This window comes from Marmota monax, unplaced genomic scaffold, assembly GCF_021218885.2.
Source record: "Marmota monax isolate L192 unplaced genomic scaffold, Marmota_monax_Labrador192_F-V1.1 WCK01_AAM20220418_F8-fsc00022, whole genome shotgun sequence".
Lineage (NCBI taxonomy): Eukaryota > Metazoa > Chordata > Mammalia > Rodentia > Sciuridae > Marmota > Marmota monax.
In genome coordinates this window covers 12756233-12781589 of record NW_026695215.1, presented here as the reverse complement: position 1 = coordinate 12781589, position 25357 = coordinate 12756233, and the positions used below count along the sequence as shown (strand labels likewise).

The following is a 25357-nucleotide window of genomic DNA, read 5'->3' as shown; positions in this document are numbered from 1 at the left end:
CATATGGGAAGGGAAAGGTGGAGGAAGAAGAAGCCACCTAACTTAGCCTAGTTCCCTTTCACAAACCTAGTTAGCCACCGTTGATGCCACACCTCCTGTACCACTGAGCATCCAAGGGGGTCATCTGGGCCCCATCCTAGACCCTGAGGCATCTTCTTCTTTCTCAGCTCTCTCCCTGCCCCTTGTGACCTCACTCTCACAGTAATCTCTTGCCCCACTCCATCCCCAATGTCAGTTTATCATGATTCAAACCCATGGGAAGTGGGATGTGATGGGCTCAGCTCATCTTTTCACACCAGGCCCTGGGAGGACCGTAAGCACTGGCCTAGATTGACTGCCTTTAAGTAGGTGACAGTTTCTGGATCCTTCAGCCAGGGATCCCAGGGGCCACACAAGCCCTCCCTTTAGGAGGAATGGAGGCCGTGACAGGTGCACCCATCTCTAGGAGGGAGAATAACAGGAAGACTTCCTTCCCCGCCTTGCTGTTGATCAGGTGAACGGCCTTAGGCTTTCTTGTCTAGATAACTGTCTCACCCATGTTTTCTAGTTTCTCCTACCAAGAGGCAAATTTCTTCAGCAAGGAACATGCCCTTATTTTGATTTGTTTTTCCACATAATAACTAGTTCACCACCTGATAGGATGGATACATGTTCAACATTTGGACAAGTTGGAGACCAAAGGGAAGCCTTCAGCTCTCTCAGAACTTCCCTTGGCTTATCCCAAACCAAGGTGGGGTGTACCTGTGACAGAACACCTGAGAAGAAAAAGAGATTGGGCAGGAGAAAGGAAGAGATTTTTTTTAGCAGGCCCAAGTTCCTACTCTCTCCCAGGCATGTAAGTGTGATTGATGTTGCATTAAATCCCAACAGGAACAAAGACGGGGGTGGGGGGATTCATGCATTTCATTCACTCTCATTAGGTCATTCATTCCAAGATGTATGCTAGGCACCAGAGATAAAATGGTGAACAGGCCCATTTTACAGAGGGGAAAACCAAGGCTTAGAGAGGTTTGGGCTGGTCAAGATCAGGCGGCTACTAAATGAATGAGCTGAGCTTCTAGACCCAGGTTTTGTCTTCCAGGCCTGCCTGTTTCCTACACTCTGACCTTCTGCATGCCCAACATAAGGAGGCTCTGCCTTTTATTCTGCTGCCACAAGTTACTTAAGTTCACTCTGTCCACACCTTTGATATCCTCCAGGAGATTTTGTCATTAGAATCGTAAACAAAGTAGGCCTGTGTAACTACAGACAGCCGACCCCAGTGCCGTTTTCTAAAAATGAGTGAATCCTATCAAATGGGAAAATCCATTGGTCATAAAGAACCTCTTCATATCAGACCCTGTACTAGACACTGGAGGCAGAGTGGGGACCCAGTGTCTGGGAGCCTCCTTGCCAGTTGTGAAGGCGGACTTCACTAAACTACCTGCTCCCCATGATCAAAGGGCTGTGTCAGAGAGGGCAAGGAGGGATTACGCAGGACAACCAGGAAGGGCTTTGTGAGGAAGTGACATTTAAGCTAAAATGCAAAATTTGAAAAGTCCCCCAAAAGGAGATGAGTGAAAAACACCCCAAGCAGAGAGAATAACACCTGCAAAGATCTAAGGTGGAAAACAGCAGTAAGGATTTGTGAATGAAGGCCAGAGTGGAAGGAGCAGGGGGAGGTGAGCCCAAAGAAGAAGGTGAGAATGAACAGGGCTGGGGGTGATTTCAAATGGAAAAGGTCCCTGTGGGAGGTTGGAGCAGGGATGAGAGGATGAAATTCAAGCTTTAAGAGAAGCCCTGGGGGTGAGGGCTGCATAATCAAGAGGAGACAGGACAGAGGCCGGGAGCTGGGGGAGAAAAGGGCAGTTTCCAGGGACACTGGAAGACCCAATGGGTAGTTGGCAGATTAGGTGCCAGGGATAACAGAAAGGAAGAAACCAAGTCTAGGTGTTTTGCTTCAAGTAACTATGAAAACCTGAGGTCAGTGCCTGTTAAATAGTAGCAGCTCATTTGTGGTTGGTTTTCTCTCACTAGCACACATTGCATACTTCTAGAAGAATTTTACACTTCCATTATACAGGCACAATGACACTGTAGTCATCTTTTTTGTTACATTGGCTCATTCAAAACCCTAAGTAAAAAAAAATCCTTTTGAATACCACAATCAACACAGAAGACAAAAACAATGCTTTGTCCATCCCACATAGAAATCAAACATTATATTATTTTACTTTTGGAAAAACCAGCCTACTGCTAGCAGGTATTGTGTTTTATGATTTATTCTGGGCTCTTAATAAATTTTCCCTTTGGTGTAGAAATTTTATAATGGATTTTGGAGAGAAGCATTAATGTTTTGATTTCACTTTTTACCTTCAGATGTTCTGGCTTTTATTGTAAGAAAACCAACAGTGTAAGGAAAGAGAAAAACTAATGATCTACAGTGGTTTCATGCATACTCAGCGTCATGTTTCCTGGGTTCAAGTCCCAAACTCAGGGACTTGCATGAGAATTTAAACTCTCTGTGTCTCAGTTTCCTGATCTTTACAGTGAACATGATAATGTCATATCCAATAAGAAGTTGGCTACGAGAACAAAATGAATTAATCTTTGTAAAGACCTTGGGCACTGCCTGCAATCTAGTAAGCACTTTGTGTTTATCACTAAAGAAAATTAAATATATAAAGAAATATTTTCAAGTTATACTTTTATATATATTTTATATATATTTTTTTTATATTATATATATATATTTTTTTTTCAAGTTATACTTGCTCTCTTATCAGGAAGTCCTGAAGTTTTCCCAATTGTGTAAAACATGCATGAAGATTTTAATTTGCTTCTCTCTTTACTCTCTTTTCTAGGATGATCAGAGACACCACTGTTGATCTATTTTTATGAGGCTTCTTGCAAGAATAGCAATTGCGTGTTTGAAGGTTTTAGCATGGAGATGTATTGCTGAGTGCTGGGGGAATGAAGCAACTCGACTATGATCATCTGCAAGAGCAAGCCATGGTGGCACAGACTCCTAACAGAAAATCCTTGCCTCAGCAGCTTTTCTGCAAAAATCAGGTTAATCACTCAACCAGAACATTCCAATAATCAGGGTGCCCCACTCCCTGCATGCAGGTTAACTAACGTGCTATTGAATTGTATTTTCTGGAGCAACCAGATGAAACTGGCAGGCTGAGAATGGCATGCAGCATACAAGGATTTATTTGTATATACAAAACAGATTTGTGTTCCTTTCAGACTTGCTGTAAGCTTAGGAGCTGCTAAATCAAAATTCTGGGAGTAACTCCAAACCCAGGCAATTTCTCAGAAATGGCTGGATCTGCCACTGTCCCAACCTCCAGATGGGAATTCCACATGTCATTTTCCTCATATTCTGTGTTCAAATCAATGCCTTGGGGTTTTTTAAAAGACTAAACAATTCAATTATTTATTATAATACAAAGGAGAAAAGCATCTAAAGGGAAGGGTAGAGGAGAAAGAAGAGCAGAAAGCTAAAAAATGTTCCCCAAACGGGATTTCCACTAGTCTTAGAAGACACAAATCTTAAGGACAAGGACTGGCCAACAGACCTTGTTTGTGATGATGGGTGTGTTCTAAGACTGTGCAATAACAGTAGCCACCAGTCACATGACCTACTGAACACTTGAACTGTAGCTAGGACAACTGAATGACTGAATTTGTACTTTAACACTGGTGGCTAGTGGCAATCGAATAGTACATTTTTAGACAGTTACCAGAATTTAAAATTCATATTAGTTTGTTTTTAAATGTTCTATTATGCAATCCAAAGTGTAGTTCGTTTGGAACAACAGACCTGAGACTCTGAGATGGAAGTATTATGCATGTTTCATGAAAGCTGTGAAAAATTTTAAACATCAGAACTCAATTCTTAAAGATACCATGGGGGGAAGGAAATATCAGTGTGTTCACAATGATGCAGTGTATTTTAAATATCATCTCCCACGTGCACCAGTATTTGACTAAAAATGGCCCAGACATATGTTCACACAGATAAACAACTAGAAAATTTCCAAGAGTAGAAAGAATTTACCAAGTTTAATTTCCAAGTTCATCAGAAGGTTAGAGATACAAAATTCTGTTTGGACCTGAGTAGTAAGGCATGCACTGACTCAATATGACTTATCTGGGAAGAAATATCTATATTCTACTGAACTACTAAATAAATAAACTCTAAAATAAATATCCTAGTGAGGGACTGTGATTTATGTGCCCTGGTCTTTCCAAAGAGATCTTTTAAAAACATTGTTTCATCAACTCTGATAACATTCCTGAGCAGTAGCTAGCAAATGCAATTATGGTTATTTTCCAGAGACAGGAGAAGAAATTAATAGTGGGCCCAGTGTCAATCAACAGGACAGGATATCACTGAGAATAGGATGTAGATGCACAGTCAAACTACATGTGTGCTTTCCAAGGGATCACTGTACCAATGTAACTACTTGAAGCCAGATTTAGAATTAAGAACTAGGCTTTTGTTATTTTGGTTTTTGCTGATTCCTTTGGACAAATAAAAAGATTAGCACAATAAAGAGTCTGATCATCTTCAATGATTTATTCATTACAAATTTTGCAAGCTATACGGAATATGAAGATATGCTATGTAATAGAGACTGATTCCATGAAGGTTGTGGCCAAAGAAAAGAAGACCCCTATATAACCGAAGAAGCTCTGAGCATGGAGTTAAGCTATAATTCAGGGTTCTCCCAGCCAGATAGCACTCTGGGATTGCTGGCCTTGCAAAAAGGCTGAAGTGGGGGCAGCATATGAGCCGGGTTGTGAAGGACAAGTGTGAGTCTATTCAGGAGCACCCACATGCAGAGCACACCTTTTGTCTGACTTAGGCCAGTGGGTTTGCTTTCCCTAAGCCACAGAGGAAGCTGGCAGATTTCTGAAGTTTCAGTTATAGTTGATAGCAAATAATTTAAACAATTTTAGATATTAAAATAAATGCAGATGTATTAAAAAATGAAATTCAAGATATGTATGCATTTTTAATACAAATAGGAGACTTCAAAGAAAACTTGGCTCACTCTGGGCAGCAGCTTTAGGACACACCTAGAGACCGCTCAAGGGTAAACATTCTCTTTCCTCTTTCTTAAGTTATGCTTTGGCTTGAGAAACACCAGAGTGAGAGACAGAATGGACCAGAATACTTAATAATATAGTGCATACTGATTGGATGACCTTGGTCTATTGACTTGACTTCTGTGAGCCTCAGTTTCCTCATTTGCATTATGAGCATAAAAATGCCTACAACTTAAAGGGGCTTTTGAGGATTAACTATAATAATGAATTTAAAGGATTTTGATTAGCATGGACCTGAATCTACATTAAATAGAATGACAAATCAATGGTTTGGGTATAGAAGGCAAAAGTTGTACTTGGGGAACAGAAATAGACCAGGTAGGGTCACAAGGGATGAGGGGGAGGTTAGGCCTAGTGCATAGCTACAGACCATACACCTCTCTCAAATCCACTGGGAATGAATTTAAACTATGTTCATTAAAGATGAAGAAAAATCAAGACAATGTTATTTTAGAGTTTATTTATTTAGTAGTTCAGTAGAATACAGATATATAGATATATATAATGGCATAATTTGGTGTGAACATACTTTATATACAGTTATGAAAAATTGTGCTGTGAATGGATAATTATGAATGTAACACATTCCACTATTGTCATGTATGTAAGAAATAAAAATAATTAACTATCTATATACTATTTCATTTAGCAACAACTTATATGGGAATTTTTTTCTTGCAAATATACTTGAACCTGTGTGGAATGATACAAGAATATTCACAGCAGATGAGAGAATGGAAAATAGAAAAAAAGAAAAAAAAAACTCTTGAGGATGATGGGAAATAGACTAGTTAAATATGTTGGGACATCATCCATGACACAGAATTCTATGCAACTGTTGGAAAAACTGAGGATTCCATGAACTGACATGGTAGCTCTCCAAAACTTATTGCCAAGTCAAAGAGCAAGAAACAGAACAGCACATCTGGCATGTGTGGCTGAAACTGCTGGGGGCTCACACACCCATTTCCTTTCTATCCTGGCCAGACATGTAGACTTCATTTCCTTCTTGTCAGGTGGGGCCATGTGACTGGGTTCCATCCAATCAAATGTGGACAGAAGTAACAGACATCCCTTCCAAGCCTTTCCCTAAAAACTCCCTATTTGACTGATGCTTTCTGCCTTCCTTCCTGTCAGTTCTTGTAGAGCATCTAGCCAAGGTCCCCTTATCCCTTAGACCAAGGCTCATTCTAGCATTTTTCTTTTGATCTCCATCTTTCTGACTCCTGAATCTATTTCTCTACTTGTTACTAAATCAGGTAAGCACAAGAGAAGATACTGAGTGAACGTTTCATGATTTGAACATAAGAATCACCAGTGGAGAAGAAATGACTTGCTGAGTAGAGATGGAATCCCTGAGGAGTGTCACAGAAAGGAGAAGAGGGCCAAGCACAGCATTGGGGAGGAAGAGAGGGGTACTGACAGAGAAGGAGATGATGAAGGAACAGTCAGAGTGAGGAGAAGGAAGCTCAGTGCCACTGAAAGCCAGGGGGTGGGGAAGTGGAGGAAGGAGCTGCTGCTCCCTGGATTCAGGGGGCCAGGTTTAGCAGGTACAAACCCAGGGTTCCCAGTGAAACTGGAACTTCAGAGAGGCAACAAGCACTTTTTAAATTTCTGCATTTGGTACATACATTTTCCCATATGTATTATGTATCTGAAACTCGATGAATACACAAAGGGGCGAGCAGAGGAAAAAATAAATAAACTTCTGTTCCTGGCTGATAGAGGGATTGGCTGGAGAGGAGCTGACACACCTACCCTAACCCTCTATCAGCTACAGGAAGAAGCAGCTCAAGGATGGAGGAGAAATCCTGTGGATTTCATAATCTGGAGGTATGCAAATGCTTCTTTGGGTTAACTTCAGCCAAGAAGTGGGTCCTGGGGTTAAGGTAGAATCAAGTGGAGAGGAAGCATTTGTGGTGGACTCCAGGTCCCTCACTGGAGAGGGCAGGAGGTGGCCTTTTTAGGAATCGGGTAAATGGCTCTTGGATGAAAAACGGGAATAAAGGGGAATAAAGGGATAAGAGTCAGAAGAGGGAAGTTAGGAGACAGGAGAGGTAACCAGGACACAATGACAACAGCAAAAATAAGAGGTGTTAAATAAACTTAGGAGTACTTGGAGAACAGAAATAGACCAGGTAGGGAAGTGATAAGAGCAGAAAAAAGAAGGAGGGGGAGAAGAAAAGAAAGGGGAAGAAGAGGAAAGGAAAATGAATCTTTTAGAAAATGGGGCAGATTCTTACTCAGGACCTTCAGATCTGTGGAATGGCCATATTAGGTTGGTGAAAAGCTAATTCCTTTCCCCCTGTGTTTGTTACAAAGCCTGGCTTGGGGCAGGCTCTCCCTGTATCTCAGGTAGGCTCATGCCATGAATCGCCTAGTGCTGTTGACACAGGGGCTGTCCGATGGAGAAACTGCCTTAGAGGCCACCCATTCCATGGAGGGGTGGTGGTAATGGGACAACTGCCCTGGAGCCTACTGGACTCAGTCCTCCCATTCCTGGGGAGCGGTTCTGCTTCCCTATTTTATACACTATGAAGTTGTGCCAGTTTTGCTTTGGGGTAAAAAAAAATTGAAATCCTGACCTAATATTGTCCCCTAAAGAGATCAAGGAACATGTGTCAGATCCAGGTCACTCCCAGGCTGTACTGAACCTAGAAATCCTAACCTTAAATATTTCTCTCTCATTATATTTATGTTCTTAACTTTGCTCCAAATAATTTTTTTTTTTTGAGAAGGGTGTTGCATGGCTGGGAATGGAATCAGGGGCCTTGCACACACTGGGAAAGCACTGTACTATTAAGCTACACCACGAGCCCTTCAAAGGATTTTAAGTGACATGTCAGAGTAGAATTCCCTCTCTCACCCCTGTCCAGAAGGAACTGGTACTCTGACATTGGTGTCCTTTTCCCTCCACGTCCGAATTCATACACTTCATGTATATGGGTATCCGTAAATAACAATTGGTAGTATTAAAATTTTACAGAAATTTAATAAATATTTTCTATCCTACTTTTTGCATTCAACATTGTTTTGGACGTTTATCTACATTAATATATACGTGAATCTTGTCCATTCACTTAAACTGCTATGTAGCCTTCTATTGGATAAATTTAAGCCCTTCTTGTTGATGGGTAATTAGGTTTTTCCTATTTTCTGCCATCCTAAAAGTACCACAGTGGATATTTTTGTGACTTAAGTCTATGCATACGTGAAATTTTCTCTATAAATGGAAAATACCAGGAAGTAGAACTGGATGATAAGGTAAAGGAATCTTCAACCTTAGTAGGTACTGTCAAATAACTCTAAAGTGGTTACACCAATTTACACTCCCACATCAGATTATTGAGCATTTCCCCACATTCTAGCAAACACTGAGTATTGACAAATTTCCAGTTTGGGGCAATCTCATGATTATAAAATGATATCACATTATTATTATTTTCACTTCCCATTACTAATGAACTATGCTTATTTACCCAGTAGGACTTTTTCTTGTTGAGTAGTTCTACAGAGAGTCTGGTTACTATTCTATTTTGATTATTTAGTTTTCAAACATATTCTTCCATTTTCATTATCTCCTTAAACTTTTTTATCTTTTAACTTTGTTGACAGTGTCTTTTCCATAGAAAAATTTCAAAGTGTAGTGTTGTAAAGTACATTCCATTTTTACTTATTATTTGAGCTCTTGGGGATGACTTTTAATTGTTTTTACCTCTCCTCGTGTTATAAGTAGATATTTTCCTAAATTTTGTAATTTGGATATTACAGTTAGGTCATTATTCATCTTACATTTATTTATTTAATGTGAGCTAGGATTAATTCTTCCTTCTTCCACATGGACAGCCAATTGTGCCAGGAAAGCTCAAGGGTCTTTGGTGGGTCATCCTTTCCCACTGGTTTCTGCTGGCTTTTATTCTATTGTCAACTGCTTTTTCAAAGTTCCAGAAGATACTTATTCTAATAAATGCTTTGTATCTGTTATCTGGCAACCTCCTTAATATTTTGGAATATAAGGAAAGTTTTATGTAGATAAATGTTCACTGAAGCATTATTTATACTTGTGAGCATTAAGGAACAACTCAAAGTTAAGTACATTTCCACACATAACACTGCATTCTTTAAAAGCTCGATAAAAGGTTTAGGTTATGATAATAAGTAAATGGAGCAAGTTATGGAGTTCTCTATAGATCAACTGATTTAACCTGAATAGAAAAATCATATAAAAAGACCAGAGGAAAATTTAGCAAAATTTACAGTTCTTACATGATATTGTGGAATTATTTGGATTCTTCCTTTCACAACAAAACAAAATAATAAAAAAACAACAACTTTCCTATCCTTCTAAAATGATTTTCCCATAAAATTATCAGCTAGAAAGTTATATCACAAACAAAACAGAATGGCTAATGAAAGCCATTCTGAACTGTGAGCATCTGAAATAGACTGATATCATTAAAAGGGATCAATGAATCATGAAAGATGAAAAATGAAAGATAAGAAAAAGTTATGAAGTGGGGACCGAAAGGCTCCTGACCTATGGAAGATCAGTGAATGTGACACCATGAGGTGCCACCAAGATTTCCCTCTGGGAAAGCCTTGTTGCTTCTGCTGCTAGGAGTGAGATCCACCCTCAGGGAGTGCCAGGACTGTAGAGCCACCTCAACCAAGGCCATACCCCCTTTCAGAGTGGCCATACCCAAAGACAGGACATTTGAGTTTTTTCAGAGGCCTGGCTGAGTTCAGTTGAAGTCCATTCTAGCTCCAGAGCTTCCCAAGGAGCCAGAGAGATCCTTTGGGTGGCATGACAGCCCAGATCCTCCTGACCCCCAGGCTTGCTGCTTCTGCTATCCATAGGTTTGGTTTCAAGGGCACTTAGTAAGAGTTCTGCCCAGTAAACTAAACTCCATGTCAGGATGATGCTTTGGGGGAACCCAATAGCACACAGTCCAAAGGAAAGTGAAGAACATCTCACTGTGTAGCACATTCTTGTTCTGCACACCAGCCTGGGCCAGAACCTAGTCCATCAGTGCCTAGGGAGCCTTGTGACCAGAGACCGATTTGAGAGGGGAAGCAGAGACCTCCTAACTCAGGACAAGCTTAAGTAGCATCCAGAGACAGCCAGGTTACCATCCCTGTGCTCCGACCCCTCCTGGCCCTTGTGGGTCCTCCCTGGGGCCGCACAAGCTAGGCACTTCTTACTGACCAGAGAAGGGGAAATGCAGTCGGGTGAAACGTTATATAACCACTGGCTGGAGACCAGCCATGATAAAAGTGCACTCCTGCCATAGTTTAATATTTTAGAAGGAACAAATCAAAGGCGAAAGAATAGAAAGATCCATTTTAAGGTTTATCTACTCAGGCATAAAATCGAATGGGAAATCTCTCTCTCTCCCACTCCTTCTCTGTTTTCAGCTCCCTCTTCTCTCTTTCCCTTCCTGTCTTTCATCTCTCCCTGCTTCCCTCCCTCGCTACCCAATGATTTGAAGATGAGACTTGTAGCAGTTCAGCCTTCTGAGTAGTAAGCAACCATACGAGAGCCCACGTATTCACCCTCGGGAGAAGCCCTTGATAGATATAGGTACAAAAGAGCCTATCATTAAGGCAGGTAGAACAGCAGTGAGAAGTAGCCACCAAGAAGCAGAGGAGGACACATACCTAGTCACATCATCTGTCATCTATCAAGGTCCATGAAGTACCTACCATGTGCCGGGCACCCTGGAACAGAAGGTGAGTACCACCTAGAGGCAGCCCCTCCCCTCCTGGAGCCTGCAGCTAGTGAGGAGACAGACACTGCCCGAGGGGTCCTAGACAGAAACATGCAACTCAGCTAAGACACAATGGAGCATGACAGGGGAGACTAGACTGTGGATTTACAACACACAATCACTGGACATAGGAGTACAGTAGTGCGGGGTCACTGAAAGTAGGAACAAGTGTTCCCATACCACGAATCAGTCCCAAAGAACATCCCTATGACAGAGCAAGACCTCATGTGCACCCTGGTGCTGTGAGACTCAGAATATGATTGCACTGAAGATTTCAAAAAACAGGGGGATTTTTAAAGAAGGATATTGCTATGGTGTTCATGCAGGTGGGACACTTTACTCTGGGATAATATGTAATAAATACAGAACTTATTAATAAATACAGAAAATGGAATCAAGTAACAAGGTATATGCCACACTTTCTAAAGATCCACCTCTTGGACAACTCTATGATCCTGAGTGGGCCCAGGAGGCAGGCAGAACAGCACCACAGTCTCCAGCCACCCACTCCTCTACAAAGAGCAGTGGAACCAGTGCTGTGAGGCCTCAGCAGGTGGCAGCTCCTTGGCACCATGAGGCACTGGTCCTTAGAGAGCTCTGCTACTCTGACTCCCCTGGTTCCTGCACCTCGTGTCTGAGCTACCACTTTAAGCCCCTCTGGAGGTAGGCAGGTGGAAGGACAGATAGATGAAGCCCTGAGTTTCTGCACATGGTCAAACTACAAAAGCCTAACAGCCACCAGCAAATTCTTCATGCCTTAAGATGTTCCAAGATCAGGCAATGGTGAGAAAACAGGGTCATCGGGAGAGGTAGAACACCCCAGTTTTCTCTCCCCAAGGCAATCTGGGATATTCTGTGGGGTCTAAAGACAAAAAGTCTTCCTGAAAAGCCATTCCCTTTACTGCCACAGCCTCTCTCCCTGACCACATTGGGTTTGTTGGAAAGAGCATCAGCCTGAGGTTCCAGCCCAATTCATGCACGTTCACAAGATTCCTTCCTTTCCCAGCCACAGTGTATGTGAGAGACATTCGTGTGTTCGAATCACACAGCAGTCAAGAGACCATTGTCATCAACAGCCTTTACATTGTATTGAATCAATAGTTTTGTTTTGTTTTCAAGAAATAAAATCAGACAGTTGTTTAGAATAAAATCCCCCCTGAAAAAATATTTCAGGCCTCAGAACATGAGTCCTGAGGATGAGTTGTGAAGAAAGAGAAGGAAGATGAGTTGATGGGAGCAGAGAGCCCTCTGCCCAGAGGTCAGATGAATTTCCGCATTGCCTACCCTCTCAGCACGCCAGCTAGCATTGCAGGTGGGAGAGGCTTCCTCTAAGCTCTCCCCATTTTATATTTGGTGAGGGAACACTGCAAGAGTTGGCCTCTCTCTTCTTTACTTTTATCTATTACAACAACAAATGTTTTCCTAGAGTCTGTAGAGATAAAATGATCTTGGAATATTGATACATAAGATAGCAAAATAATAATAATAATAATAATAATAATAATAATAATAATAATAATAATGACTTCCATGTTACAGGAACCTCATGTTATGTCGTTGTACCATCTGCTTTGAAAGTCTTTCCTTCCAGATCTCTGTGTGGCTCACTCTGACCTGCATGTGGCTGTTTGCTCCAGCTCTGTCCACCTTGGAAGGCCATCTCTGCAGGACACATTTCAATACTCTTTGCTTCATCTTCTCATGTTGCTAACTCTGCTCCCGTAGCATGTGTCTCCACGTGATATTAGGTGACATATGCTGGTGCTGAACTGTCCCGTGGCTATCTCTCCCCTAGAATCTAAGTTCATGAGGACAGAGACTTGATTGCATTCACTGCTGTACTTGTTGTACCTAAAACAAATGTTTGGCATATGGAGAATTCTCAACAAATCAGTATTTGTTGAATGACTAAATGAGTAAGAACATCTGCGTTGTTCAATGATGACACTAGAACCTAATGGAATGTTTTAGAGTCTTGGAATGATTCTGTGGTTCTCATGCAGGCCAACTGTCTGCAAAGGAAGTTGAACGAAGGTGGAGGAAAACAGCTAAAATAAATACATTTTAAGTTGCTTTATTAACATCTGATTTCTTAAGTAAGGGTTAGGATTGAAAGCAGCTCGGTCTGTCCAAACAGCCTCATCCTACCAACTGCCAAGCTTGCGATTCTCTGGGACCGTCTGGTGTGTTAAGAGCCAAGACTTGTCAGGATAAAGAAACACAAATCATGAAGCAAGGTTCTCTGTGGAACGGAGGCATAGAATCCATTCCACTTGAGAGCATCTCACAAAAGCTCTTCAAAAACTGCATGCCCATTTATCATCCCAAGCTTGCTTTCTCTCAGCATGCCTAGAGAAGTTTTAAAGGAGATTTCTTCCTTCTCCTCTCTTGATCCTTCCCAAGAGTGTCCTAGAGTTAGCTGCACATATTTATCTCATGGTACGACGATGTCTCTGATCAAGCTGTTCCTTTATTGGAAGAACTCTGCCCTGGCCTCTGTGGCTAGGATAATCAAGTAGAGAGAAAACTGAAAAGTAGAAAAGTAGTTTACAAATAAATATATCAGAATTAAAACTAGGAGCCACAGAAAGTTAAAAAAAAAAAAATCACCTTTAGAAAAAGTTGTACAGTGAGGAAAATCAAGACATCACATTGAATTTATTTAATGTAGCAAAAACAAAATTACAAAGTCATACAATGGGCTATTTCTATAAATAAGAGTTTCTTTTAAAAACTTTCTGGTGGGGCTGTGGATGTGGCTCAAGTGGTAGCACGCTCGCCTGGTATGCGTGCGGCCTGGGTTCGATCCTCAGCACCACATACAAACAAAGATTTTGTGTCTGCCGAAAAACTAAAAAATAAATATTAAAATTCTCTCTCTCTCTCTCTCTCTCTCTTGCTCGCTCTCTCTTTAAGAAAAAACTTTCTGGTATTATCAACACAATTGATGTGAGCACTGCTGACTTATTTGCAGCCTGGAAGAGTCTTCTTATGGAAAAAAATGGGACCTATTGCTCAAAGATAATCTCCCTTGCCATGTGAGCGTGCCTGTTCACATAGGAAGCAACATTTCCACTGGGCAGCTTCCTTTGACTTTGTCACTATAGTCAAATGATTTGTGGGTGAAAGGAAGTATAAATTTAACTGTGCTGACAACTTTTTGAAAATTTACTAGGTCTGCAAAACCTTCCCTGCCAAACGGCCTGCTGACCCTTCCACCCCGCTATTGTGAACATGGGATGTGCCAAGTCAGTGGTAAAGAAAGTGATGAGGAGATGCACAGACTGATTCCTTCATTCATCTGTCTTAAACCATACTTGTGGATTCCCCTACCAATCAGCTTCATTGTGTTTTTCTCTGATTTACTAGGATACTCCTTGAGATTTTGTCTTCTTTAAGAATCACAATTGATGGGACCCAGTGAGTTCACTTGTTTTGAACCAACATAGAAACCAAAGCATCAGTAATAGATGAAGTTTGGGTTTTGTTTTATCAACTGCTCTTTAAAACAAGTTTTGAACTTTCTATTGTAAGGAAATTCAGAAATACTTAGTAGACATTTTTGTACTCCTAAATATTACATAATAAATTAACATATATAAAGCCATTGTGTAATAGAATATTGGCCCCATGGGGTTAAGACATGGTGAGGGCTTCTTGGATCCATAGAACAACTTGGCAAATAGTATTGTAAACATGGAAGGGATGGATACAGAGCAACATGGTCTAGTTTTATTCTTGCAGAAGGTTACGTGGAGTTTATCATTTGCTCATAATGCATATAATACTTCTTTCTCCAATCTTTTAAGTGAAAAAAATCTCTTTTCTACATTTTTTTCTGTGTTGAGCACGAACAAAACAAGTTTGGGATGTGGTATTTCCTGAAATTTTTGTACGTTTATACAGGGCATAAAATCATGGTGTATTGCTGCTTTTTTAAGTGCCAATAGCTCTCATACTTTCCAGTTTTAACTTTCTTACTGGAAAACATTCATAAAGCCGTGAGCCTGGTTCTGCTTCCAAACACGTCAATGCCTAACCATCCCAGAAATATATGTCCTCTTACAGAATCTTCCAAGAGAAGATTACACAGCATAGGAATTCGTGCTAGCCTCTCCAAATCCTGAAGTTAGACATTTCATCCAAGTCTCCAAACTATATTCTTTTAAGAGGAAACCTCATTTTCAAATCTTATAACTTTTAAAACAAAGGCCAAATACTCCCTTGAATATATACCATGAAGGAAAAGAACCCGGGAAGCCCTGGGATGGCTTCCGGGCCTCTGCTGGGCTGATCTCTTCCTGAACTGTAACAGTCTCCGCTCTTTCCAGCTCTGGCCATCTCCCTCTCTCTGTGCATCTGAAAAATCCCTTAGGGCCTGGCCCCAGATACCCTTCCTTCTCTGTCCATGGGACCCTTGGAGGGCTTGTCCAGTAGCATGGAGTACAGTAAACCATTCCTCAGGACACAGGATCAAGTGCTTTATCTGAGACCCCACTTATTCTGTCTGTGCCCACCAGTTGTGGGAATCTGGACCCATCATTTAATTTTTCTAGATGGTAATTTATTATCTGCATACACATAAATAACATTACAGAATAACTTAGATTAAACGGTAAATACCCAAGGAATTACAGTTCTACCAACTTCATTGTGGTGATTTTCACATATGACATATTTATCCAGCTGTGTGTGCATTTACAAGCTCTCAGACTCACTCAGTTACTAATTCATTCACCAACTATTTTTTGGTATGAGGCACCATGACTGGCTCTTTATTGATATGTTGGTCAATAAAGAGACATATTCCCCTGCCTTTGTGAAGTTTACCAATGAGTGGACAGTAAACAAGGTAAGAATGATAATAAGCAAAACACAAGAAAATTCATACAGAGTTTCAGATGTTGTTAAGTACTTTGCAAGTAAAGAGAAGAGAGACTGAGAGAACACACAGTGTGAGAATATTTTCAGGACAAGCCCTTTCTGAACAGAAGGCATTGCAAGCTAAGACTTCCAGAGATGGAAGGAACCTGATTTTGGAAGGGCAAGAGCAAAGAGCATTTTAGACAGAAGACATATGCAGAGATACTGAAGCAAGAACTTTCTCAGTGAGTTGAGGGGACAGAAGAGACTGGTAGACCTACAACAGTAAGGGGTGTGGGGTGAAGGGTAAAGTACCATCTCTCTCCTCACCCTGTTCACTTGAAGGTAACACAGGATTTAAATCCATGGTCCCCAAACATGTCTGCCCATTAGAAACACCTTGTGATCTTCTGAAAACCCAAAGCTAAACCAGGTAAATCCAAACTCTAGGGGTAGAATGCAGGTACTGGGATGTTTTTCAGGTTCCCAAATGATTTTAAAGTGCAAATGGATTTCAGACCACTGACTTAAATCTGTGTCAGTGATTAAGTTCTTGTTTTGATCATCTATAAAAAGATGAAGTTCAATTGTATAAGGCCAGAGCTCCCTCCTACTCTAAATTAGGTGATCTCTAGATGCAGATCCAAGGTCATTTTCATCTATCCCTTTCCTCAAATTTTCCTTCCCTTTTACCCTGGGACCACATATTCTCCCAGCCAGCCTTAAAATCTTAGAAGTGTTTCCATATACTGTACCCATAAGTCAAGCAGTCTCTGTGGATCCAAAGTGTCCAGCCTTCCCCAAAGTCCTCTTCCCTTTTTATCTGGATAGCCACACTCTGCCATCTTACTCTCCAATCCACCCTGCCCTAATGACTTCTGGGCTCAATTCCTGCTGCTGATGGAAAGCACACCCATCCTTCAAAGTCCATCTCTAATGCCACATCCTCCAGGAAGCCTCCCTAACAAACCCAAGTGTCCACTACTACTAATCTGTAAATTTTTATGGTTTTTATAATTCATATGCTACAATTTAGAGCTAAATTATACACAGGCACATATTATACATTGACAGTATCTCTCCAAATGGATGTTAAATAAGTGACCAAACATAATTATATTCCTCCCTGACATATATTAAGCATTCAAACATGAATGTTTTCGATGGTGGTAGAAACTACCATTGTTTTGGAGGTAGAAGTGACAAGATGTTGGTGGTAGCATTCTAGTGGTAAAAGTAGTGGCAGTGACCAACAGGGAGGTGTAAAGGCCTCATGTTAGCCAGGCACTTTACACACATCATTTCATATAAATAACTAACATGATCCTACAAAATGAGTTTTAATCTCCACACTTTACAAATAAGAAAGCTGATCTCACAGAGGTAGAGCGTCAAATGGTGGTTACTGGAGGGTGGGGACAGGATGATCGATGGGTAGTGAATTCCAGTTAGAGGGGACTAAGAAGTTCTGGTGTACTTTTGTAGTTAGGTGACTATGGTAACAATTATGAACTGTATATCTCAAAAATCTGGGGAAAAAAATCAGATTGTTTTTACCCTGAAGAAATGACATGTGTTTGAGGAGATATTTATAACCTGATTTACACATTCTACATTGTACTCATGTACAAAGACATCATGAGACCTCCTTGATATATACAATTTGGGGTATCAGTTAAAAAGTAAATAAGTAGGGCTGGGGTTGTGGCTCAGTGGTAGAGCACTAGCCTTTTATATGTGAGGCATTGGGTTTGAGCCTCAGCACCACATTTAAAAAAAAGAGAGAGAAATTGTGCCCATGTATAACTTAAAAAATATTTTTTAAAAAGTAAATAAGTAAAGAAAGTTGGGGATTGGAAAGTTAAAGGAACCTAGGGGTGATGGCATATCTGAGTGATCCATGTTACCTCTTCATAAGCCTTACAGTGAATGGGCTCTTTTTTGGAGTCTCTTTGCATCTAACATAGATTAATTAGCTGATTGATATGAGCAGTTTCATGCTGTAGAAAAGTCCTGGAGGAAGTCAAGCTATGGGTTGTTCATTTGTTTTAGATCAACTAAGTTCCACCAATATTGGCACATAAACGACAAATATGAAGGAAGACATATTCTGGCCATTTACAAACCCATCTTTCTTTAAAGTCATCTAACATGGTAGGTTTGCCAGAGGAGACCCCCACACACACACACCAGCAACCTGAGAGGATTTGCTCTGGGTGCTGAATCATCTATTGCCAGCCCTGGATGCTTAGAAGCAACAAATGCTGATTGTAATTCAGAGTCACATGATTTAGAAGTTTACCCAGAAAATGCCTGAGTCATTTAAGGTCAAGAAAACGTTTGATGTGTAGAACTCAGAATTCACCCACAGGGGAAAAAAAAAACAAAAAACCAGAAGGACCCTGGCATCTTAAACATTTTCTCCATCTCTTGATTTAATTTTTGGAAAGCAAACCTTTGGCTTCAGTTGCTGCTAAAGCAATCAATATGTCAATAATACAATATCAAAATTTCAGATCAGACATTTATTGGAAAAAAAATTGCTATAGCAACAGGGACCATTATCAGCATCTTTGAGGGATCCAACCTGTTTGGAGAAACAGTGCTATGTAGAAATGCAGGTAAAAATGGCAGGAAAGTGAAGAGAGAAATAATTTATGTCTAGGTATGAATCAAGGTAAAACTGGAGGGTGCATTTTAATCAAAATCCTGTGTTGTTAATAAGGTCATTTAAAATCATTTATTTCTAGATAGATAAATTTCTTTTTTTTTAAGAGAGAGAGAAGAGAGAAAGAGAGAGAGAGAGAATATTTTCAATATTTATTTTTCAGTTTTCGGTGGACACAACATCTTTATTTTATTTTTATGTGGTGCTAAGGATCGAACCCAGCGCCTCGTGCATGCCAGGCAAGCGCATTACCGCTTGAGCCACATCCCCAGCCCTGGATAGATAAATTCCTATTATCCTTGTGAATAAAAGGAACCACATAAGAGAATCCAAAACATAAAATCTAGATGTTTTTTCCTATTGATTTAAGAAATATATTATTTAACTTGCTTTTTGTATGCTTAAATTCATTTTCCTAGCTAAGTCTAACTTTGTTATAATTAGTTTGACTTTCCTGAGATCTAACCAAGTGCTTGAGGAAGTTAATATAGAAAAATAACCATAGACGATTATGTGAAAAAATTACCAGAAATAATTCATCTTACGTGAAGAGAAATGGCAGACCTAGGACCTCAATCCTAGACACACACCCCAATCCTCTAGAAATGGAAAAATTTGTATATTTTAATAAAGAAACTAAGTCTGTATGGGATAAAAGTGAGAGAAGGCGTTTCCACAATATCAGACAGATCTCAGCTCCAACCCAACAGGATCTGAAAGAAGTCAGGTGCTGTTCTGGTTCCTGGCATACACCTGTTTGTTAAAAGGAACTCGCTGCTCCAAGCAATAATCCAGGACACACAAGGCATCACAAAAGGTGATCTCACCTGATTTATGACTCTCAATCCTGAGGGCAGCAGGAAGTTTTCCTTCAGAAACTGAAGCAGTTAACAAATTTGCAATAATAAAAGCTTTTTTATTTTATTTTTGTTGCATCCTCACCCTTTTAGGTTATTTGCAACAGGGTCTTGGAGTTGCCCAGGCTGGCTTCCAATTTGCGAACCTCCTGCCTCAGCCTCCCAAGTTGTAAGGACCATGGCTGTGCACCACTGTGTCTGGCCCTAAGCCATTTTTAAAAGATGAGTCATTTTGTAATTTTTTTCTAAGATTCTCTAAGTAAACCAATGGGGTCACAATCTCTTGAGAGCATGTGTCAGTGAATTTATAAACTGTGGCCAGCATTTTGTGTGGGCAGTCAAAAGATCAAGGTTTGCAGTGAAAATTTTTCATTTCTCTATACTTTCCTTTTGGATTATGGGAGATTTGAACCAAATAGCCAGCTGGCAATGTATGCCATGACACTTCACACACACACACACATACACACACACACATTCATGAAAGTGGGGTGGGTATCAAGAAATACAGAGTTGCTAGATTTTTTAAAATATTTTTTTTAAAAGAGTTGTGACTTGCAAAGGAATTATATTAAAAACCTTTCCAAGCCAGGCACAGTGGTGCTTGCCTATAATCCCAGTGGCTGGGGAGGCTGAGGCAGGAGGATCACAAATTCAAGGCCAGACTCAGCAATTTAGCAAAATACTAACCAACTTAGGGAGACCCTGTCTCAAAATAAAAAATAAAGAGAGCTAGGGAAGTAGCTTAGTAAAGCACCCCTGGGTTCAAACCCTAGTACCTAATTAACTAATTAATTAATTAAAAAAATAAGAACCTTTCCCATCTTCTAGAAAAAAATATTGACAACTGAGTTTATAACAAGAGTATATATAATCCAAAGTTTTGACACTTTAGTCAACCAAATGGCCCCAATAGTACAGTGTAATAATGGACATATATGTGTATGTGAACATATTACATATAGAAACTCATACATGGTACAATTAGTTATATGGAAACCAAAAATATACGACCCAATAGTACTTACCTTTTCAAGTATAGCATTTCCCTGGTGAGGACTGATATTGTGCTGGCTTATTTCTCTCTTGTACTTATATTCATAAACTTGGTCAGTGATATTGATCAGCAGAGTGGAAGGACTGAAGGACAGTTTTCCACAGTTGTAGACAGTTCCACTTTCAATATCAGTTGGTGCCGTAGCATATCGCAAAATTAATCCCATTATTAGGCCTAAAAAAAAAGAATGAATAATTGTATTGGGAGAAGACAATCCAAAATATTCACTACTGGATACTATTAAATATACAATTTGGAAGCTTCAAAGTGGCAAGAGAAAGAGTGGGATCACTACCTAGTTTAGAAAATTGCTCACTCATAGATGGCAAGTCAATCGAATGTAGTGTTAAAATATTTGTGTGGGGTGTGTTGGCGCATGCCTGTAATCCCAGCAGCTTGGGAAACCGAGGCAGGGGGATCTCAAGTTCAAAGGGAGGCACTAAGAAACTCAGTGAGACGCTGTCTCTAAATAGAATACAAAATAGGGCTGGGCATATGGCTCAGTGGCTGAGTGCCCCTGGGTTCAATCTCCAGTAATATTTGTAGTGAACACTATTGCTAGAATACTCATCATGAATTCCCAGGATTTTTCTTCCTAACAAACCCAGAAATTTTGGATACAAGAGACATCCTCCTTTTCTATCCATCCAAGTATTTCACAAAAACCTTTGCTCTGTGATAGACACAGAGTAATCTAACAGACCCGGAGATGGTATTGTCCTGGGAGAGTTCTGGTCTGCAGATTAGCAGACCTATCAGCTAACCTATCTCAGTTAGCCTTTCAGACCAAAAAGAAGCATGTGTATTCATGGAGGGGTTCCTGTTGTCCTCATCAAGATATGACCAAGGTTTATATTTTCTCCATTTTTTTAATGGCAGCTATCTTGTGACCATGAGGAGATCTAGTCCAAGGACACAGCCAGTATATTGGGGATGGTAGCACCAATATACAGACAGACCTCAGGTCCTGAATGACATCTCTGAGCCACTGGAACAACCAGCCCACAGTAAAGTTACCCTAGTTCTAGACCTCTTTTATGAGATATATTTTCTAATTTTTCCAAAAAAAAAAAAAAAAAAAATCAAGACTCTGCTTACCCCATCCAAATTCCTTCTAATGCCAGAACATTCATTTTTAATGAAGAGGGAACCCAAGTGACAATCCTTGACTTTCACATTTATAAATTCTGGTCGGTTACTCATGGTAGTCTTGTAACTGTGAACTCTTCTAATATGGATTTATTAACAAACAGCAAAGAAACATCAGAGGCCCAAACAGCCCTCAATTTAAAGTTAGGATTGATATGTGACATAATTCACAGTTCACTCTTAAAAAAACACGATTTTGAAGTTTTCACCTTTCTCTTAGAAATCCAAAAAATCTAATAACCTTTTACTTCCCTAATAAAACATTTGTTAGGTGTGTATTTTGTGCCTGACATTTATAGCTTTAAAATAAAAATACAGTCAGTCCCATGGAAGCTCAAATTTATGTAAGTGAAGACCTATAAGCCATCAGAAGTTAGCATGTTATGTGCTGTCCCAGCTGGGAGGCCCTCTAGGTTATGTAGAAGACACTCTGAAACCCTTGGAATTAAGCAACATGTGAGATGACTCCTAAAGGTGACATCAGATTTGCCAAGACAAGCTGAATCATGGAGTTGGGATCCAGGGCACACGTGCGGGGCAGCACTATGTAATATCCGACAGCTGGACATTCCTGGGACCTAAGCTCTCTCTGCAGAATGGCTGCTGGGAAGCGGCTGCTCAGCAGGGACCCTCTCCTGTCTGCTTTGCATCTGGACCATTCTCACCAGTGGAACAGATGCCAAAGCAATAGGTGTCACTCCAGGTTGCAGCAGTGAAGAGGCGCATGGAGGCTCTCTCTTCTATCCTCCCCGTCCCCATCTGCTGAATGGAAAGAAACCAAAGGCTCCAAAGGCAGACAAAATCACTGAGCTGAAACAGCATGGGTCCCTCAGAAACTGGGGGGAGGGAAGCCATCTACCAACCAGGCTTACGTGCACTGGACAACTAAGTGCATGAAAAATAAAATAGACTTGCTTTCCCAAATGTGAATTGTGCACTGTCACTTCCCAAATGGGGAAAGCAAGTCTATGTCATCGTAGCAAGTTCCTAGAACCTACTGTGGCTAAATTCTGTAGTATGTAGTCACTGATATGCTGGTGTTGCTGTGTTTGCAATCACTACTAATAACCTAAGTAACACAGTATATAAACACAGAGGGACTTAGGTCTGGTGCATTTGGGGAGTCAACCAGTGATAGAAGAAGAGAATAGTGGAGAGAAAGAAAAGAGGGGAAGAGAGACAGGTGGAGTAAAACAAGAAATGGGCTGAAAGAGAGAGGAAATGGGGCTGAGACTCTAGGCCACAAGACTCCTCTGTTGTGCTAAAAGGTGTTGATGTTTTAGTCCAATGATAATGCAGAAGTACTGAAAAATTTTAGGCAGGAGGGTACAATAATCAGATGTTCATATAAGAACTATCACTTTGGTAACAGATCAGAATGGAGAATAGATCAGAGTGAGAAGCATGAAAGAAAATAAATTTCTTCCAAGAATAATTTTTATCTTACTTATTCCTCGCTTATTCGTGTGTTTGGCCCATTCCTCTGTAATAGTTAGAAATATTGTATCCTAACCTTTGTAAGATAGAAACATACTTAGCCTTCCCTGGGCACAAGATCTGCTGCAGACCAGTGGGCCCCTTTCCATGTACTGTCAGGTAGCTACAAAATAACCAGTCAGGAGAGAGCAGGAAGAGCATCCTCCACACTCCTGGTGGTTTAAGGTGCTCGAGTAAGAACGCCTCTTTTGAACACTCATTGGGTAACAGTTATTAAACAGGTACCACCAGTGACACTGTTGATTGCTTATTCTTCTCACGTGGGATACAAAGAAGGGAAGAACAAGAAGGTATCAGCAGGGGTTCTGCACAGAAAGAACCCCTATTAATGTCATTTGAAACTCTCCGCAGATATGTCACTTATTTTGGCAAAATGCTTTCAATGAACTCACAAGAAAATGAGAAGTGTGCACTGTTACTTCCCAAGTGGGGAAAGCAAGTCTATGTCCTTGTAGCAAGTTCCTAGTACACAGTACACATAAGCCTTCAAAATCGAAATGGCCCTGCCTGGCCCACTGTGCCAGCTCTGGTCCCAGCCTTTAGGAAGAAGCAGCCTGAGGTAAATGGAGAAAGCTGCTTGTAGCCAGAAGTGACCCCATGTAATAGCCATAAAAATGCACCTCTCAGATCTCCTATTGCAAGCAATGCAGTCGGCCAATGTGATCCATCCCACGTCCATGCCGAGACTTCCACCCCATTCCCAGCCAATGACTGTGCACAGCTGGGATTCTATGGCAGGGAGTTAGGGACTCCTCTGAAGGACAACCATGGTTCAAGTTCACCCCATAAGCCTCACCAAAGCATTCTTATAATTGCACTGCAGCTTAAGGATTCCCCACCCAGCCTTTTTCTTTCCCCATGTCCACCAACACTGGGCTGCCTCAAGGTGTGACAGCTGTCCCCATATCACACTCTCTCTCAAAGAAGTTTTCCCCAATAAACCTTTTTTGATAAGTATCTTCTTCCAGCTTCTACTTCTTGGTTGACCCAACTTAACAAACAAGTCAAAAGGCTCTGGCCCTACTTGTCCCCAGGCCCCAAAGGTTGAAAGGAATTAAAGTGGAAGGGATAGTGGAACCTCAGCATCAAGGCACATGGTTAACAAACCCAGGTGCTCACATGTGCACCCCTGCTGCAAAGAGAAAGAAGATTCTCAATGAGAAGAGGTTGTTTGATGCCCACACAAAGATACAGATAAAGAAACTTCCAATCACTTTTGCACAGGACAGAAAGACTATTTGCTGTGGCCATGAACCCAATATAGAAATACTATATCCTAAAATTCCAGTCTTATTGGTAAAACAAGAAAATGGAACCCTATTTGTTGGGAAGGAAAAGAAGCCAGCCTGCCCTCACTAAAGCGATATCTACCCTGAATTGGGCACATATTGGGCACACAGCCCTGGCCCCAGGTTGTGGTTGGATACTCCTGTGAGATCTACCCCATGACTGGTGGCTGGCATTGCCTTCTCCAGGCAGAATCTCTAGTCTAAACACATCCCCAGCTTCTTCAAGTCACCTACGGTGGCAGCAAGGTGGACATGCTCTCTAGGGAACCCTGACCTCCCTGCAGTAGCACACAGACCCTGGAGCTTGGGTGATAGACGACATCCTGAAGCACTCACTATTCTAGAAAGTTCCTCTTGAATCCCCACTGTAGGAACCCATGCTCTGATGGATTCATGCTCACTGAGCCCTCATATTTGAGTTCTTATAACACTTAGAACTTGAACCACACATTGTAGGAGCCCGTTTTATAAGAACTTATATTGTTCAGCATTGCTTCACAGACCTTGGCTTTGTTTCCTGCCTATACATTCTGACTGTTGAAGGCAGAGGCTCTGTGCTGCTCTTCTTTCCTCTAGAAAAGACAAATATGTTAGGCAAAATTGTAGCTGAACTTTCTCCAAGTCACCAAACTCCTCTGGCATTAAGAAGACAAGGATCCTTTGTGGCATCCATCAGTTACCAACATTTTTAAGTGTCACATCTAAGGGACCTCCCAACAGATACTGCCATGTTCCTGTCCTTGCAGAGCTTTCAGTATAACTGTCACCTAGCAGATGTGTGGCATGCAGTTGACAGCATGATGTTTATCAAAGCAGGAAGAAGGGAGGGAGGAAGGAAAGAGGAAGCAGCCTCAGGGTTACTCACACCAAGGAACGGTTGGAAATAGAGCCGTGTCTTTCTGGGCTGGGTTTCCTTTCATCATCCACATCATCAGCCACGGACATAGGACATTGCTCTAGGATTTGTGGGAGTTATAAAGAATGAACACAAAATGCCCTTGCCCCTAAAACATTAGAATATCTTAACCTACCAGCCCATTTCCCCCTACCGAATCCCGTGGTCCTCATTTCCACTGAGAATAAGGCATACTCATTTCCTTACAACAAGC

General features: G+C 40.9%; 1 protein-coding gene across 1 annotated transcript in view; it reads right to left on the bottom strand.

Moving 5' to 3' along the window:
* Slc9a9 (solute carrier family 9 member A9) overlaps window positions 1–25357 on the bottom strand; it is a 533806-nt gene that overhangs the window by 496246 nt on the left and 12203 nt on the right. Inside the window, exon 2 of the mRNA XM_058574878.1 lies at window positions 20285–20487. Within this exon, the coding sequence (XP_058430861.1) occupies window positions 20285–20487 (203 nt within the window). The remainder of the gene's footprint in view (window positions 1–20284; window positions 20488–25357) is intronic.